At 53.9% G+C, this 16,526-nt stretch overlaps 1 protein-coding gene across 1 annotated transcript; it reads left to right on the forward strand.

Annotated features, from left to right (window-relative positions):
• The first annotated feature begins 78 nt into the window (after positions 1 to 78).
• Positions 79 to 15,249, forward strand: cped1 (cadherin-like and PC-esterase domain containing 1). Its single transcript, XM_084486165.1, has 21 exons — positions 79 to 561; positions 1,732 to 1,894; positions 4,116 to 4,210; positions 4,598 to 4,682; positions 4,974 to 5,046; positions 5,151 to 5,316; positions 5,516 to 5,646; positions 5,952 to 6,024; positions 6,443 to 6,556; positions 6,806 to 6,910; positions 7,604 to 7,752; positions 8,448 to 8,515; positions 9,012 to 9,198; positions 9,500 to 9,677; positions 12,066 to 12,186; positions 12,404 to 12,540; positions 12,791 to 13,011; positions 13,442 to 13,543; positions 13,952 to 14,039; positions 14,387 to 14,533; positions 14,993 to 15,249. The coding sequence occupies exons 1-21, from the start codon at positions 292 to 294 to the stop codon at positions 15,194 to 15,196; spliced, it is 2,877 nt and encodes a 958-aa protein (XP_084342291.1). The 5' UTR covers positions 79 to 291; the 3' UTR covers positions 15,197 to 15,249.
• The last annotated feature ends 1,277 nt before the right edge of the window (positions 15,250 to 16,526 follow it).

Below are 16,526 nucleotides of genomic sequence, written 5' to 3' on the forward strand. Positions count from 1 at the left end.
AACTTCTCAGTCTGCATCCTCGCAGTCAGTTCCATTTTGTTCTACCGTTCTTGTTTTAATTGCTGGAAGTGCGCAGTATCACGGGACCGACGGACCCTTCAAACGGATCTTCAGATGTTTGAGAAGTTCGGTTTAGTTCAGAACCGCTGCCAGTGAAATGCAGTTCAGCCCGCGGACCGCAGGAAGCTGGCTTCAGCTCCTCTGTGTTCTGACAGAACTTTAGACCCGGAGTCCGTTAACTTCTCAGGACCTCTCTTCGCTCCTCGTCCGGAGGGTGGACCCGGACCCGGGATGCTGCCGTGTGCCCGGGTCTGGTCCCGTCTTTGGCCGCTCCGCCGCAGACCCTGCTCCCTGCCCCTCCTGCTGGTTCCGGCCGTCTGTCTCCTCTACCATCTGCTGGCGGGCGGCCGGAGCGGGTCTGGACCCGAGCCGCCGGCCCCTGGTCCATCCGGACTCCCCGGGGTCCCGGGGTCCAGCCTGGACCGCCTGCTGGAGGAGGTCCAGAGGGACGGGGCAGGACCGCTCGTGGATTGGCTGGACCGCCTCGAGAGAGGGAGACGGGTGAGACCTTCCTTCCTCCTCAAACTATTGTCAGGTAACTTCCGAAGAGCGTCATCTGGCCCCCTGTGGATCCACTGGGACCCAGGAACTCACGCAACAGGCCCCCAGATTATATAAACGAAGGCAGTCGACTGAGGGAGACGCAACGTGAAAACCCCGCTAATGTAGGTGTTGGTGGGATACTTTAGTCCTGTTCCTTCAGCAGCTCCGTTAGAAGCTCCAGATGGGATGTGTTAGGGTGTAACGGTGTAATCAGGCTGTGTGGTAACAGAGCTCCGTTAGAAGTTCCAGATGGAATGCGTTAGGGTGTAACGGTGTTATTGGGCTGTGTGGTAACAGGGCTCCTCTCTCTGGGGGGGGAGCCCCGTGTGTTGTTGTTGTTGTTGTTGTTGTTGGAGGAGGGTCCTGGGTTCAGGTAGGGGGCAGACAGCTGAGGGATCTGAGAGGGAGGGACCCAGTGTCCAGCTCTGAGGGTCCCTTCACATGACCCGGTGTTTGGAGAAGGATGAGGAGCTGAGGAACCACGAGGAGCTGGAGGAACCAGGAGCATCTTGTAATTCTCGGCACGGGCAGCGGAGGATAAGTTTAGTCACGTGTCTGCGCCTTCGTGGCCAGCGTTTAGTTCATTGATCTGGAAACCAAAGCCCAAATAACCAAATAACAAATAAGTTTCCCGTCATTAGGTATTAGGTACTAGGAGGCTACAGTGAGTTTATTGTAGGCCAACAACACAAAGTATAACACTCTACGTATAATCAACTGAAAAAAAAATCTGATACTGATTAAACGTTTGATTGAACAATGAGACTTGAGAAGGGCAGCTCTTGTGGTGTAACTTATTTTAATCAGGTTCTCTTTTTGACGGTGATCTTAATCTTCAAACAGCGCTCCAATCAGGTCTGTGAGAGAGCCATGCATGCTGGGTAACGCATAAAATACCACTCTTCTGCATAACAATTTATATCCTGGTGCAGCCCAATCCAAAAACCAACAGCTTCCATATTGGATCTGCTGGATGCTGTTGGGACTACCGTGTGGGTTAACCTGGACCCGGTCTCCTCCACCCCCCCTCCAGCAGCAGGTCCGGGGGGTCCTGGGTCCTATCATTACTGTGTGTTAACCCTGACCCAGTCTCCTCCGCCCCCCCCCCCCCCGCCCCCCCTCCAGCAGCAGGTCCTGGGCTCCGGGCCGGTCCGAGCCGTGGTGGTGTTGGGTCAGAACCCGGAGTCGGACACCGAGGTGCAGCTGCACCGCCGCGTGCTGGAGCAGACGGGCTACGACGTCAGCCTGGTGCGCTACGCCGACCGCAGCGTCGCACTCACAACCCAGCAGGGTGAGCATGAGGAGCTCTCCTTTATTACCCATAATCCTCAGTGTTGGCCACGCAGCGCAGCGCCTGGGAACCAGCTCCAGCTGGAGGGCTCCTGCCTGGCCGATAGGCAGCAGGGCAGGAGTGTGAACTTGCATGTGTTGTGCTGAGGGAGGGGGGGGGAAATGGAGCGCTCGAAGGAAAGCCACGTGGACACACGTGGCGAACATCCTGCCTCCTCCCAGAACGGCCCGGGTGGGAAGGCCTGGAACACAGACCCTCCATCCAGACAGAACCTCCACCCCCCACAGAACCTCCACCCCCACAGAACCTCCACCCCTCTCAGAACCTCATCCCGGTCCGACCCTGCTCCCTCACTACACCAAACCCAGCATATATTTAAAGATCGAGTGGTAATTCGTCTTAGAAGCCTGTCTCTTTAGATCCCGAAAGTCAATCAATGAATCAAAATGCTCTGACAAATTAAATAAAAACCTCATCTGTTGCTGTCGCAGGCCTGTAATAAGTCCGTCAAATAGTTTCACTTGGACCGGACCGGATGAAATGATTGGACGGCCTACCTGTCTGTCTGTCTCCCCTCACCCCCGGCTAGCTGCCTGCTCTCTGCCCGTCCCTCATCCCACATGACCGCTATCTTCCACAACGCTAGGCAGACCTGCTGTCTAAGCTAGCGATCTAGTCACATGTTTTGGGGGAGGGGCTACAGAGTCAAGCTGAAAGGGATTGTTGGGAATCTTCTGGTTGGATGCTTTCAGAATCCAGCTGAAGCAATGACCACTCCCCCTAGGTGGTGTTGACTGGCACCTCCAGACAAGGAGGCAGGGTGGTTGGTGGTGGTGGTGGTGGTGGTGTTGGTGTTGGAAGACCGGTTTACTGCAGAGGTTGAGCATAATCTACAGAGCAGGAGGTGTAGCTGCTGCCATGCAGGAGATCTCCCTTAGTGTGCGTGTGTGGTGAAGGCTGGTGTAACCTGTGCACACTGATTGTTCAATGAGCAACAGGTGTGCAGCCTCCCCCAGCCCCAGAGTCCAATCAGACTGACCGGCCAGGTGAGGCTTCTGAGGCTGTTTCCCAATGTGAAGGCTGCAGCCTTGCTAGAACGCTTCCTTTGAGTCACATCCTATGGAGATGAGGCTAGAGTGCTGGATAGAGTGCTGCCAAGCGTTTGTAGCGTTCAGAGTTTGGAATGACGTGCTAGTGTGGAAGTGCTTCCGCTTCCGCTTTTTAATACTGCTCCAGTGATAAATATTGTAATATTTTAATTGTGAAATTGTGGGCGAAAGTAGTTTGTTTAAACACCAGCTACGTACATATTTAAACAAATCAATCAATGCAAAATATAGCCTATCATTACATTGCAAAAACGTTTGAAAAAAATCGCACAGGTCTTTAAGCTTAATTTTTTGCATTTACATGATTAATCTATAAAAATCAATACGGCACAAAATATTTCTGAAAACGTTCAAATAACTTCACTTGTGTAAAGCAATGTGTATTGCTTTTGCAATTTTTAAATACCCCACTCAGTGTGTGAACACAAAGGATTGTGGGGATTTTGGCTCGTTCTCAAAATTCTCTCAAAAACAAAGGAAGTGAAAAGGGCTTGAATTTCCGAGTATTCAACATTGGAACAGTGCTTGTCGGCGTTCTATGACGTGGCGTCCTTAAAAGGGCGGCCGTTGAGCATGCTTCCTTCACTTTGGGAAACAGCCCGTAACTAGCCATCATCCACTTAGTCAGGGGATGAATGGCAGCACGTTACTCCTGTTGTGTGTCGTTATGCTGAACCTTTGCAGTAAACAGGTTTCAACACCACCACCACCCTGCATCCACGTTAGGGAGGGGCCAGTCACACCACCGAGATGGAGTGGGGCGTGGACATCACTTCACCACTTTATCCACCCTCGCTCCAAATGAAGTGAAATGTCTTCTTAGGCCGTCACAGAGACCATAGAAACTAGTTATTGTAGAATAAAAAAAATAGAACCGACCAATCAGATATTCTTTTCAAGAAAACACACGTGCGTGTCACTGAGCTGCTGCACACTGCGTCCCAACACCGCTCCCCGATCTCCTCTGCGATAAGAACAGGTTCTCCTGTGGAAGGTCTACCACTAATAATGAGTGGTTGTCGGTCCTGTCCACGTGCTGCAGACTGAATCTACTGCGATGTATGAGCTCATGATTCCAGAGTCCTCCTCCTCCTCCTCCGTCTCTCCTCCAGGAGCCGGTCTGTGGAGCGTCCTGGTCTGTCTGAGGAGCTCGGAGAAGAGCTGTCTGTGGAGTGTTCCCTTCGGCCGCCTGCAGCCGCATCAGATGGTGAGACACGTTAGGTTAGACCCTCTGAGGGGTGAGACCTCACGTTAGACCGTCTGAGACCACCTCAGGGGGTGAGACCACCTCAGAGGGTGAGATACATCGTCCCCAGCCCTCGTAGCTGTGGACGATGAAGGCTTGTGTCTTAGGAGTATAGTTAGTGGTAGTATAATAATACTATAGACGACAAGTTAAAGGTCCCATATTATACTACCAGGTGCGAGTGTGATTGATTAGACAGGCAGATTTTCAAAACGTTGTGTAACGGCTAATCACACTCACACCTGGTGATATAACATGGGACCTTTAATAATTCAGAACATGTATTTATGATAACACTACGTAATATTGATCCGCTTCATGGACGGTCTGCCGGCTCTCTGCTGCCAGGTGAACCTGATCCCAGAGTTGTCCGAGGCGTTCTCCGACGCGGGAGCCGGTCGCTGCCGGTTCTCCACAGACCCGCGACTCGCAGGTCGGTTCTCCATCTGTCCATGTTCTTCAGACGCTAGACTTGTTAATCCAGAGACTCTGACCCTCCACCTGTCATGGAAACACAGCAGGACAGAAGAGTTAAACTCTGTCATGAAGACAGATTCATTCTCTCATAACCTGTACAATGTTTATGTATTTTTATAACATAAAAACAATTCCCTGTGATGTAATACCAGCTCTCATTTTGGAGATCCTGAGCAGTAAAATGAATAACTAAAACGTTAACATTTTTAACCAGTTTATATTTCTGGTTATTTCTTGTGCTGCTCAGGAGTTCAGCTACCCATGATGCTGTCTGCCTGCGGATCCACAAAGACTGTATCTCCTCCAGAACCGACACCGCTGTAGGATCACATCTACTCCTCTATATCTGTAACATAGGGTTAAAGGTATTCATCTACAGTATATCTGTAGCCTCTGTTAACCCTGCTGTTGCTTCTCTTCTCAGGGTCTCCGGGCGGCCCTCAGCCCAGACCTCCCTTGCCGCGTCTCCGGGCCTGCGGGCGGCGGTCCACGTCTACGTCCTGCTCACCTCGGCCGTCTCGCTCACAGCCTTCCTCCACGAGAGGTGCCTGGCCCGGGGGGACGGAGAGCCGTGGGCCCAGACCACCCAGGTGAGTGGTGAGAGGTGGGAGCCCCGCTGTTAGGGTCTGAACCCGGAACCCAGGCAACCCAACGCTGGGAGCCTTCTGTCAGACACTTAGTGGTGGGGAGGCTAGACTCAATCTTGTCTTCCTCTCTCTCTGTCTGTCTGTCTGTCTGTCTGTCTGTCTGTGTCTTCTCTCTCTCTCTCGGTCTCTCTCTCTCTCCCAGCTCAAGGTGTTCCTCAGCAGGCACCTGGGTCCGGTCCGGTCTGAGGACGCCCTGGTCCAGGTCAGGGCGGTGGTCGGTCAGGTGCTGCGGGCGGCGGTGTGGGCGTCGCCGGACTCTGACCACTCCAGCAGGTCATTAAACCTCTTCCTCTTCCTCACAGTTCTTCTTATTCTTGGCCGTCTGGCCCTGGACCGCGAGGTGCAGTGAAAGTAACAAACTAGAGAGGAACCGAGGTGGGATCGTTCTGCCGTGGTCTCATCACCTAAATTAATTGAAACTTTGGTACAAGACACAAAACAAATGTGTCAGAACGATAATGTTGGGTCTCATTCACCTAGCGGCCACCTTTGTTTGCATTCAGTTCCATCCCCCGGTCAGCCTTGGGTGGGTAGGATCACAGACTGCAGCGTGACGTTGACCTCTGTTGACCCCACAGGTGCCTGCTGTGTTATCAGCTGCTGACCTTCACCCTCCACTTCACCGGCTCCATCGTCCCTACTGTCGTCATGGTAACCACAATCTGCTGATGAGACACGTTGGATGAGTGATGGGGTTGAGAGATGGATGGGTTGAGTTGATTGATAGAAAGCTGATGAATAGATGATAATTTTTTCCACTGAATTGATCACACCAGCAGGGTGTGAAGTGATACCCGTTAACTTGCTTTGCTTTATCTGACAAGAGGCCAAGAAAAAGTACACATTTTATAAAAGTCCATGAACTAAATATTTGAATTAATGACTTACTGATGAGTAGACAAATTTTTTTCATCCCTATTGAACAGTAAACTTAAAGTAAGAATAGCCCAGATTTGGCCACAAATGGTGTTCAACAACAGACGTGTCTCAGGTTAAATGTGCCACAGTGCAGTGCTCGTCCACTAGAGGGCATCATGTCCTCCGGGTCTGACGGCTCGTCTCCTCACAGATCAACAGAGACCTGAGCTTCGCTGGCCTGCAGGATCCCTTCGACAGCCAGATCACCAGAGAGACCATACTGGAGGACACTCTGCACTTCCTGCTGCCAGTGATGCGTGGACAGGTGCACATGGACACACACACGCACGCACGCACGTACAGACCCACACACAAATGAATACATGCAGGCACGCACACACACGCAAACATGCAGGCACGCACACACATATGCACCCACCCACACACAGAAGCACGCACACATAGAGAAGTCTTTTTCAAACTGTCCTTTTGGATTCCGACTGATATTTGAATGTGTGATATTTTAAAATGGTTGATCATGTCCTGACTGACGGAGGCCTCCTGCTGTCTGCAGGCTGGAGGCTGTGACGGAGGAGCGGCCCGGTGTTTATCAGAGCCCCACCTCCTGCTGATGCTGCAGTTCCAGAGACAGTTGAGAGGATCCGGACCGTTTGACCTGGTGAACTAAACCCCCTGGTCACTAGCTTTGAGACCCACAGTGTGAGAGAGAGTAGATGTTTGTTGGTTCTTTGTTTCTCGCCCGCGATCTGCACGCCCTCATCTGATCCGACTGGTGACACAAAATGTAAGCCAGATAAATAGATAGGAGTCAGTGCTCTGCTAAAGGCTAAAGACTAGACTGTCCTCCTCGCTGCTCGGGGTTTAAACACCTGGAGGAGACGGAGGACAGGGTACGAGTCCTGTCTTGTGATGCCAGAATACGCTGGGTTTTAAAAGAGAATCCTGAAAACATTGTACTATTGTCTCGACCCGCTGCCCTTCCGGAAACACAGCAGAGAAAGGAGGTCAGGGTTGAGTTCCTGCTCACAAAAACAACTGAGAACAAAGAGACCTGGTGGACGTCCTGGTGCTGATCACATGGTCTGATCACATGGGGTGCTGATCACATGGGGTGCTGATCACATGGGTTGCTGATCACATGGGGTGCTGATCACAGGGGTGGCTGATCACATGGGTGGCTGATCACATGGGTGCTGATCATATGGGGTGCTGATCGCATGGTGCTGATCACATGGTGCTGGTCACATGGGTGCTGATCAAAAGGGGCGTGGTCAGGTGCTGATCATGTGGGGGTGGGTTCAGTGCTGATCATGTGGGCGTGGTCAGGTGCTGATCACGTGTGTGTGTTCAGGTGTATCCGGGTGGTGTTCCAGAGGGGAGGCTCCTCCCCCACCAGCTCCGTCCGTCCGGCGGGCCGCCTGCAGGTGGTGTCTCCTCCTTCCAGACACTGCTGCTCCACCTGGTCCAGTTCTACGATCTCCAGAGGAACCACGCAAACAGGCAAGAGGAGACGAATCACAGCCACACACAACCACACACAGCCACACACAGCCACACACAACCACACACAACCACACAACCAATGAACCACAATGAACCACACACAATCACACACAATCACACACAACCACAATGAACCACACACAACCACACACAGCCACACAACCACACAACCACACACAGCTACACACAGTCACACAACCACACAACCACACACAACCACACAACCACACACAGCCACACCCAACCACACATGACCACACATGACCACACATGACCACACACAACCACACACAGCCACGCACAGTCAAACAAAACCACACACAACCACACGTTTTATTTACACCTGAGCCAGAATCAGGAGCTCTGGAGTCACACTCCTCGTGTCTGTTGTGGACGCTGGAGGTTTGACGTTCCAGTTCGACCCTCAATGTTAGACTAAGTCTTAGCAGGAGTTTGTGTGTGTTTTTTAACAGAATTAATCACTTTAAGTTCTTAAGTCCTCTCCTCCCTTCCTCTCCTACTGACCACTGAGACACTGACGTCCTCTCCTCCCTTCCCCTCCTACTGACCACTGAGACACTGACGTCCTCTCCTCCCTTCCTCTCCTACTGACCACTGAGACACTGACGTCCTCTCCTCCCTTCCCCTCCTACTGACCACTGAGACACTGACGTCCTCTCCTCCCTTCACAGCAGCCATCAGACGGAGTCTCTGAGCGGCCTGCAGAGGAGCCAGGCCGACAGTCCTCCAGAGAGAGCAGGTAACACCTCCCAAAGTATGCAGCAGAGGAGGAAAGTCCGCCCATAAGTCCAGCGGGACCGAGTCGTTGTCCCCTGAGAAGAAGGCCTTATTCACGGGCTCCTTCCTAGAGTAGCCTCACTCTTCTCCACCTGCTCTGATCTGTAAATCTCACACCACATACCGACTCTCGGCGGCATGTGGCTCAGGAGGTAGAGCGGGTGGGCTCGTCACCGGAAGGTTGCTAGTTCGATCCTCGGCTCCTCCTAGCCGAGTGTCGAGGTGTCCCTGAGCAAGAAATCTCACTATACCTGCTCCCGACGAGCTGGCTGTCAGCTTGCGTGGTTGACACCACCGTCGGTGTGCGAATGTGTGCATGAATGGGTGAATGTTAGGCAGTGTTGTAAAGTGCTTTGAGTGGCCACTGGTTAGAAAAGCGCTGTATAAATGCAGTCCATTGACCGCGACTCTCTCTCTCCTGTGTGGTGATTCCTCTGTTCCTTCCTCTGCTCCTCCAGAGCTCTGCGGGGACTTCCACCTCCGCCAGCTCTACACGGACCCCCCGCTGACCCTGAGCCCTGCCTTCAGCCCCCACCTGAAGGCCTACCGGGCCGAGGTCCCCTTCCACACCCTGGTGGTCCGCATCCGGCCCCAGCCCGCCAGCGGAGCCTGCCGGGTCCACCTGGACCACCACGGAGGACCCGGGTGAGGCCCACCCTGGACCTAACCCCTTTCAGAAACAAACCGTTCTCATGATCTAAAATGAGACGTGAGGTTTTCCTGCATTCAAATGCAGCTTTGGTTCGGGAATTGAACCTGCGCGTTTCTGCCACAGTTATTTATTGAATATATATGAATGTATACTTATTTTTGGGATGTAAGAGTTATGGCTGTAACATAAGTACATTAAAACACATAATAAACACATAATTAACAGCGTTGCCCGCGCTGTGATTCTTAGGGGCTCTGGGTGACCCCTCTGCCCTGTCCCCCCTCCCCCCCTCAGGACTGCCCACTACCCCGTGGGACTGGGGGACAGCCGGGTCCAGATCCTGCTGGTGGACCAGGGGGCGGGGTCGGGGGCGGAGCCTGTCGTCATGACCACCTACACCCTGCACCTGTTCCGTGAGGGCCCCCCCAGCCTGCCCCTGTTCGGGAACCACGTCATGTGTGGCTTCATACAGGTCTGTAGAGGGTGGAGGACGGGTGGTGCATGTCCTGGTAGAGGCTGTAGTTAGGTGGAGACCAGGTGGTGTATGGTGTTAGTAACCAGGTCTGATGCGTCTGTCTGCTGGTTTAAAGGTGTCATTCCCCGAGAAACCGCTTAGTTCCTTTTGAAATACGATGGGTCACTCAGAGTTGCATATTCATGCTGAACGTGAAAATGTTCTTCTACCTCGATTGCCTGCATTAGCAAATTCAAGAAAAGGGACGCATAAACGAGCGAATCAGAAAAGCCTCACCAACTGACGTAATTTAGTGAATTTGTATTAATGGCCTCGCCCACGTTGGCTTGCGACCTTTACCTTTGCTATTTGTGGCGATAACAAATCAAAGTTGCTCAATCAAAATTTTTTGGCCAAGAAAGAAGAGTTGAGGAAGAAATGGTTGGATTGGACATTACCACTATTTCAACATTTACGCGGCCGGTGCGCAGCCCAGTGCACTGCGGGTGTCCCCAAAGCGGCTCTTCTTTCTGTATTCAATCAACCAAAAAACCCCAAGGAGTCCAGTGGTTCTCTCTGTCTCTTCTCTCTCCTTCTCCCTCTCTCTCCTTCTCCCTCTCTCTGTCTCTCTCTCCTTCTCCCTCTCTTTGTGTGTCTATCTCTCTCCTTCTCTCTCTCTCTGTAGTCTCTCTGGAAGTTTCATTGTTTTTATTACTGTGACGGACAGTGCTGTTAGCCAATCAGAGGCGAGTCATTTGCAAGTCATGAGTAAGAGCCAAAATCATGTCGTTCCTCCCCGTCCACCACACATTTTTTTCACCAAAACCGACTCACTCACCGGCATTCATTGCTACTAGTGACCACCGCAAAATGAATGAAAAGAACGATGCAATGACACCTTTAAGACCTGTGGTGGACCGACTCTGTGTCTCCATCCTGACGGCCACACAGAGGACCCGCCGGCCTGTGGTCAACTCTGAGCGGGTTTCCATGTGGGGAATGATTAGGTTAGGCTATCTCTCCCTGGGTCTCCCATCAGGAACCGTCAGAACCACTACAACCATCAGAACCAGCAGAACCATCAGAACCCCTAGAACCATCAAAACCACCAGAACCATCATGACCATAGAGAACCATCAGAACCACTAGAACCCTCACAGCCATCAGAACCATGAGAAACATCAGAACCAGTAGAACCATCAGAACCATCATGACCATCAGAACCAGTAGAACCATCATGACCATCAGAATCATCATGACCATCAGAACCATCATGACCATCAGAACCAGTAGAACCATCATGACCATCAGAACCATCAGAACCATCATGACCATCAGAACCATCATAACCATCAGAACCATCATGACCATCAGAACCATCATGACCATCAGAACCATCATGACCATCAGAACCATCATGACCATCAGAACCAGTAGAACCATCATGACCATCAGAACCTTTCCTCTGGCGGATCCAGGAGGTCCCAGTCAGACCACCAGGCGTACTGGGCTCACTGGGTGATCTCTCAGCTCCCTGCCCTTCTGGGTGAAGGTGAATTTGCTCCCTGTGTCGGTCTGGTCACATGGTCCTGTCTGGTCACATGGTCATGCCGCCATGGCTCTTTCAGGGCGCGGTGGCAAGGAAAGTGTCTCAGAAGATGAAAGCGGGCCCCCCCCCCCCCCCGCACCCCAGACCCCCGTTCCCCGCGGTGTTTGCCCCCGCCCAGCGTGCGCATGTACGGACAAGAAAATCCCTGTTATGTTGTCTTGTGGCACTTTGTCGCCAGCAGCGACGCCCGCATGGGGAATGTCTCGCTCGCCCACCAAGCCCCCGGGAGAGGGAGGGTGTGTGTGTGTGTGTGTGTGCCAGCCACTCTTAGTGTGTGTTTCAGTGTGTGTGTGTGTATCTCAGTGTGTGTCTTGGTGTGTGTGTGTGTCTGGTGAGTTTGTGTTGGAGTAGATGTGTAAACGTGTAAATTGACATAGTGTGCGTGTGTGTGTGTCGGTGAGAATACTTCTCGTGTGTGTGTCGGGGTCCTGCGGGCCCTCAGTAGTCCGGGGGCCCCTGGGATCCAAGGAGCTTCCTGCCGCTTCATCGGCCTGTTTACCTGACCTCTGACCTCTGACCAATCCACAGGGAAACCTTCACTTTTCAAGCGCTGGGTGTTTGAACTATAAACTAAACTGTTGGACTGTAGGACTGGTTCTGTTCTTTGTTGTAGGACTGGTTCTGTGTTGTAGGACTGGTTCTGTTCTGTGTTGTAGGACTGGTTCTGTTCTATGTTGTAGGACTGGTTCTGTTCTATGTTGTAGGACTGCATTCTGGTTCTGTGTTGTAGGACTGGTTCTTTGTTGTAGGACTGGTTCTGTGTAGCAGGACTGGTTCTGATATCTTCCATGTTCCAGGACTGCGGTCTGGTCCTGCAGCCAGAGAAGCCCTGCGGTCTGGAGCCGGTCTCTGGACCCCCAAGCCTCCGGACCGGATCTCCGGACCCTCCTAGACCCTGCACCTCTGGGGCCGAACCCGGTACACGCTAGTTAGCCTAGTGTGTGTCTGTCTGTCATAGTTAATCATAATACTGACGGTACACACACTGAACACACATGTTCACAGTGTGTGTGTGTGTGTGTGTGTGTGTGTGTGTGTGTGTGTGTGTGTGTGTGTGTGTGTGTGTGTGTGTGTGTGTGTGTGTGTGTGTGTGTGTGTGTGTGTGTGTGTGTGTGTGTGTGTTTGAGTGAGACAGGCCGTTGGGTCGTCCCTTGCCTCAGCTGTGCTGATAATCGAACATGTGATTGGCGGGAGGTTGCCTGGCGACCAGACGACTGTTACCACCCCGTGGTTGGACGCCTGCATCTTCAGGCCTGTCTGTCCGGGCGTAAGGTGAGGAGGCCAGGGGGTCCGCACACAGCAGGGGGGCCTAGCACCCAGCAGGGGCCTCGTTTAAAACATATTTTTTAATGAATTTTTTAATGAATTTTTAAATGAATTTAGGTATTTGTCTCATGGTTCAGAATGCTAATAAAACTCACAAAGCTGAACAGGTCTGATGGTACTCCCTGCTAAATGAACCGGAGTGGACATCTGGTTCCCTGATGCTGTCTCCTTGTCTCCTTGTCTCCTCCCCCCTCAGCTGCTGTTCATCGGGGACTCCACCAACCGAGGGATCATGTACTTCCTGATGGAGAGGGTGAACTCCACGCTGCAGGATTGGGAGAAGGCCCACAGGACGCTCCTCTACGGCCACCTCAACCAGGGCCGCACCCACGTGGGATACTCCTACTACCCCCAGTTCTGGCTGGAGGAGAGAGCCAGACCCACCTTCCAGCACGCCCTGGAGCAGCTGCTGGCCAGGTGAGGCTCCTCACACACATCTGGTCACACCTGGACACACCTGGAGCAGCTGTTGGCCAGGTGAGGCTCCTCACACACACCCGGACACACTTAGAGCAGCTGTTGGCCAGGTGAGGCTCCTCACACACACCTGGACACACCTGGACACACCTGGAGCAGCTGTTGGCCAGGTGAGGCTCCTCACACACACCCGGACACACCTAGAGCAGCTGTTGGCCAGGTGAGGCTCCTCACACACACCTGGACACACCTGGAAAGCAGACACATCTGGACACAGACAGACCGCTGACAAATGCCAGGTGTTGACATGAAGAAGGGTTGGACATTTGTGGTTTGAAGGATGGGCAGGTCGCAGGTTCTGTTCTAAAGACTTGTAGAATTGCGACATGTTGTTGCTTGACAATGATGTTCTCCAAACCTCCTCCCTCAGGTCTCGGCCTCTCTCCAACTCCCAGCAGACCACCCTGGTGGTGGGGGGGGTCCAGTGGCTCCGGACGCGCCACCTACGGACCATTAAGGAGGTGCTAGAGAGGTGACTAAGGCGAGGACTAGGTGTTTTATGTGATAGGGAGCAATTTGAGTCCATATTCTCACAATAACATGCATTTCCAAAACTTGCTGCATCTCATATTTGAAGCAGGATCTGATGTGTGTGATTAGCGGTTACAAGCCGTTTTGAGAATCTGCCTCTTCTTAGATCACAAGTGGGCGTGTCCACCTAGATGTATGCTGGATAGATCAGTCTACCAGTCTACCCAATGGACTGTAGCAGACATTGCTCATCTATCCGTCATACATCTAGGTGGACACGCCCACTTGTGATGTCGGAAGAGGCAGATTTTCAAAACGGCCTGTAACGGCTAATCACACTCACACCTGGTGGTATAATATGTCACCTTTAACCCTGTGTCCCTCCTGCGTCTCCTCGGCTGCCGTCCAGAGAGTCCCTGGAGAACATCACGGTGGTGATCAAGACTCTCGGCATCGGCTTCCATCTCCCTGCTCACGGCCTCCGGTCGCTCAGCCAGGTACCTTCAGTCCAGCACTCTGAGACCTTCTGTGTGACGGATTCTACCAACACCTGCTAACTACCAGGGCTGTTGGACCACAGTAGTCCTGCTCTATGGGCCTTATTCAGTCAGCGGCCATCTTGGCTCCATCTTGGTTCCATCCTGGGTCCATCTTTATTCCGTCTTTGTTCCATCCTGGCGACCATCTTGGTTCCAAACGCTAGCAGGCTGATGAAACTGAAAGCCTGTTAGTGTTTGGAACCAAGATAGCCGCCAAGATGGAGCCAAGATGGCCGCTAGCTGTGTCCGGTCTGCTCTCTCAGCAGCTCAGTGTATCTCTGTACCGTCTCCTCGTCTCCCTGCAGCGGGAGATTCAGGAGCTCCACCGGGAGAACCAGGCCGTCGTGGCGGAGGCCCGGAGGCTGAGGTACGAGGTGCTGGACACCTTCCAGATCACCATGGGCCGCTACAGGGACTTCCTGCCCGGACACTGCGCCTGCCACTTCCATAAGGTACGGGGGTGGGTGGGTGTTGGTGTTTACGTGTAGTGTGTGTGTGTGTGTGTGTGTGTGTGTGTGTGTGTGTGTGTGTGTGTGTGTGTGTTTGTCTGTGTGTGTGTGTGTGTGTGTGTTTTTGTCTGTGTGTGTGTTTGTGGGTGCGGGTGTGCCGTGTGGGTGTAGGTTTGTTTGTGTGGGTGTGTACGGGTGTGGGTGTAGGTGTTAGCTTGTGTGTGTGTGTGTGTGTGTGTGTGTGTGTGTGTGTGTGTGTGTGTGTGTGTGTGTGTGTGTGTGTGTGTGTGTGTGTGTGTGTGTGTGTGTGTGTGTGTGTGTGTGTGTGGGTACATGTGTGTGTACGTGTGTGTGTGGGTACATGTGTGTACCCACTCAGGGGCCTCCAACGTCCAGACGTTATTGAAGGGAACGTCTTCCAGACCGCCACTCTAACCATGACTGTGTCCTCACTCCGCGCAGGTGGAGAAACGGGTACAGGCCCCTGGGCCCCTGAGGGCCCGGACTGGCCCCCCCTACGGCTCCAACGGGACCTGGGCCGGCACCGGGCCCCCGAGCGGAGCGGGCCCCCGAGCCCCCTCCTCCTCGTACCATGTGGAGGGCCCGGTGAACGCCGTGTACTCTGAGATCCTGCTGAGCCGCCTCTGTCCCGGGACCCCCCCCTGAGGAGGAGACCCCTCTGAGGAGGAGGCGCAGACCGCTGAGGAGGAGGAGGAGGAGACCCTGCTGAGGAGGAGGAGACCCCACTGAGGAGGAGGAGGAGACCCCACTGAGGAGGAGGAGACCCCACTGAGGAGGAGGAGACCCCGCTGAGGAGGAGGAGACCCCACTGAGGAGGAGGAGGAGACCCCACTGAGGAGGAGGAGGAGACCCCACTGAGGAGGAGGAGACCCCGCTGAGGAGGAGGAGACCCCGCTGAGGAGGAGGAGACCCCACTGAGGAGGAGGAGACCCCGCTGAGGAGGAGGAGACCCAGACCGCTGAGGAGGAGGAGACCCCCCTGAGGAGGAGGAGACCCCCCTGAGGAGGAGGAGGAGACCCCACTGAGGAGGAGGAGGAGACCCCACTGAGGAGGAGGAGACCCCACTGAGGAGGAGGAGGAGACCCCCCTGAGGAGGAGGAGACCCTGCTGAGGAGGAGGAGACCCCGCTGAGGAGGAGACCCCGCTGAGGAGGAGACCCCACTGAGGAGGAGGAGACCCCACTGAGGAGGAGGAGACCCCACTGAGGAGGAGGAGGAGACCCCACTGAGGAGGAGGAGACCCCACTGAGGAGGAGACCCCACTGAGGAGGAGGAGGAGACCCCACTGAGGAGGAGGAGACCCCACTGAGGAGGAGGAGGAGACCCCGCTGAGGAGGAGGAGGAGACCCCACTGAGGAGGAGGAGACCCCACTGAGGAGGAGGAGACCCCACTGAGGAGGAGGAGGAGACCCCACTGAGGAGGAGGAGACCCCACTGAGGAGGAGACCCCGCTGAGGAGGAGGAGACCCCACTGAGGAGGAGACCCCGCTGAGGAGGAGGAGACCCCACTGAGGAGGAGGAGACCCCACTGAGGAGGAGGAGGAGACCCCACTGAGGAGGAGGAGGAGGAGACCCCGCATTCAGTCCCATCAGCCTGCTAGCGTTTGGAACCAAGATGGCCGGTCCGCTGTCAGCAGCTCAGCCCAAAGAAGCGTCTCCCTGTATCATCTCCTCATTGACTCACCGCTGAGCTACGACTCGACGGCCAATCAGGAGCTGAGGACCACACCATGTGACCCGGCCGCGGGAAGGGGCGTGGTTTAATGCTGGGGGGGGGGGGGGGGGCGTGGTCTAACGCCACGAGGCGCGCTGAGACGAGACGCGGCCGTCGTTAACCGGTCCGACTGACCGAAGAACCGCTCCATCATCGGAACACTGAAGACCCCTTCCTGTCCTTTGCACCCCAGCTCTCATTGGACGACTGAACGGAGACGGAGCCTGGTGAGGGGGGGGGGTCAAGGTCAGCGGGCTGACCT

Source organism: Micromesistius poutassou (assembly GCF_964030765.1).
Source record: "Micromesistius poutassou genome assembly, chromosome: 22".
NCBI lineage: Eukaryota > Metazoa > Chordata > Actinopteri > Gadiformes > Gadidae > Micromesistius > Micromesistius poutassou.